The 2,625-nt window shown below is 52.8% G+C and overlaps 1 protein-coding gene across 1 annotated transcript; it reads right to left on the bottom strand.

Annotated features, from left to right (window-relative positions):
• Positions 1-1,045, bottom strand: LOC311084662 (uncharacterized protein). The gene is made up of 2 exons (XM_084116846.1): positions 806-1,045; positions 1-673 (listed from the first exon to the last, which is right to left on the bottom strand). Exons 1-2 carry the CDS (start codon positions 1,013-1,015, stop codon positions 20-22), a joined length of 864 nt encoding a protein of 287 aa, XP_083972972.1. The 5' UTR covers positions 1,016-1,045; the 3' UTR covers positions 1-19.
• Between the last annotated feature and the right edge of the window lie 1,580 nt (positions 1,046-2,625).

Raw genomic sequence — 2,625 nt, 5'->3', positions numbered from 1 at the left:
AGGGGGGGAACTAAAAAATCTAATCTCTGCGATCTTCAGGGTTAGGCCACATGTTTTCATCAACATCACATCTGATATTATCCAAGGCGATGCACCTGGGATAAAACCGCTTGGTATGTCGGATCCACCCTTGGCAATAATGAACTTTGATGTCCCTGCAGCCAGCATCCATGGCTTCAAGGAGGGACATCTGGTCATGTGGCTGATGGTCATAAACCTTCCACCTCCATGCAGAAAAGAACTCCTCTATGGGGTTGAGGAAAGGTGAATAGGGTGGAAGGAAGAGACTTACCAGTCTTGGGTGGACTTCAAACCATGTTGTTATTGCTTGCGAATGATGGAAAGCCACATTGTCCCAGGTAATTACAAAGGTCCTCATGTTTTCACCCTCCTGATCCTGCTCTGGAACCAGGCGCTGGTGGAGATCATTGAGAAAGGCAAGGAAGCTCTCGGTATTATAGGGTCCAACCTGACATCTGTGAAGGAGTAATCCTACATTTGCAATTGCTGCACACATGGTAATGTTTGCCCCTCTCTGTCCTGGCACATCAGCTGTGGCCCTTTTTCCAATTACATTTCGTCCACGTCGACGCCTTTTGGCCAGATTGAATCCTGCCTCATCTATGTATATGAATTCATGAGGGGCCTGGTTGGCCTCCAATTCCACAACTCTCTGAAACAAAGTTTATGTAAATCATGTCATTACTGTATACCATACTGTACTGTAACCTATTACTGTGTAGGTTACCTACTTGCAAAGTGCAAAGCTTATAGAACTGGACATTGAATTTAATATACACTATACCTGGACATATTGTCGTCGTAGCTCCTTGACTCTCTTACTGTTCCTCTCAAAGGGAACAGTGTAGAGCTGCTTCATCCGCACTCTGTGTTTGGACAATGTCCGCGTAATGGTTGTGAGGCTGATGCTATCGATATTGTCAAATATCTCATGGTCCTCCACAATTCTAGTTTGAATTTCATGCAGTTTAATTGCATTATTTGCAACAACCATTTCTACAATGGCAAGCTCTTGATCATTATTGAGGAGCTTTCCTCTTCCCCCAGAGGGTGGAAGACGTTGCATTCTTTAGAGCAGTGGTTATCAAAGTGTGGGGCGCGCCTCCTGCTCCTCTCACTGCTCCTGCACCTCTTACTGCACCTCTCACTGCATCTCTCACTGCGCCTGCACCTCTCACTGCTCCTGCACCTTTTACTGCACCTCTCACTGCGCCTGCACCTCTCACTGCACCTCTCACTGCGCCTGCACCTCTCACTGCACCTCTCACTGCGCCTGCACCTCTCACTGCACCTCTCACTGCTCCTCTCACTGCGCCTGCTCCTCTCACTGCACCTCTCACTGCGCCTGCACCTCTCAATGCACCTCTCACTGCACCTCTCACTGCGCCTGCTCCTCTCACTGCACCTGCACCTCTCACTGCTCCTGCACCTCTCACTGCTCCTGCTCCTCTCACTGCACCTGCTCCTCTCACTGCACCTCTCACTGCTCCTGCACCTCTCACTGCACCTCTCACTGCGCCTGCACCTCTCACTGCACCTCTCACTGCGCCTGCACCTCTCACTGCACCTCTCACTGCGCCTGCTCCTCTCACTGCACCTCTCACTGCTCCTGCACCTCTCACTGCACCTCTCACTGCGCCTGCACCTCTCACTGCACCTCTCACTGCTCCTCTCACTGCGCCTGCACCTCTCACTGCTCCTGCACCTCTCACTGCACCTCTCACTGCGCCTGCACCTCTCACTGCACCTCTCACTGCTCCTCTCACTGCTCCTGCACCTCTCACTGCTCCTGCTCCTCTCACTGCACCTGCTCCTCTCACTGCACCTCTCACTGCTCCTGCACCTCTCACTGCTCCTGCTCCTCTCACTGCACCTCTCACTGCTCCTGCACCTCTCACTGCACCTCTCACTGCGCCTGCACCTCTCACTGCACCTCTCACTGCGCCTGCACCTCTCACTGCGCCTGCACCTCTCACTGCGCCTGCTCCTCTCACTGCACCTCTCACTGCGCCTGCACCTCTCACTGCTCCTGCTCCTCTCACTGCACCTGCTCCTCTCACTGCACCTCTCACTGCTCCTGCACCTCTCACTGCACCTCTCACTGCGCCTGCACCTCTCACTGCACCTCTCACTGCGCCTGCACCTCTCACTGCACCTCTCACTGCGCCTGCTCCTCTCACTGCACCTCTCACTGCTCCTGCACCTCTCACTGCGCCTGCACCTCTCACTGCACCTCTCACTGCTCCTCTCACTGCGCCTGCACCTCTCACTGCTCCTGCACCTCTCACTGCTCCTGCTCCTCTCACTGCACCTGCTCCTCTCACTGCTCCTGCACCTCTCACTGCATCTCTCGCTGGGGGCCCAGGGAGAAGAGCAGCTCCCTGGGCCCCTTTGCTCTTCCTCTTCCTCGTCCAGATATTACAGTGTTTGTCTTTTTCTGTTTCTGTTTCCAAAAACACTCCTCAAAGTCCTCCTTTTACTGTATAAGTGTCAATGTAATAGAAAAAAATAACGCCTGCCACTGAGTCTAAGACAGACTGGAATCAGCTGTGGTTGGCCCAATTTACCCAACATAAATCAGCTGTGTGTCAATTATTCAATTGT

This window comes from Abramis brama, assembly GCF_963993115.1.
Source record: "Abramis brama genome assembly, chromosome: 6".
NCBI classification, from domain to species: Eukaryota; Metazoa; Chordata; class Actinopteri; order Cypriniformes; family Leuciscidae; genus Abramis; species Abramis brama.
Note: the sequence above shows the minus strand (reverse complement) of the source record. Positions and strands in the feature narration are given on the sequence as shown.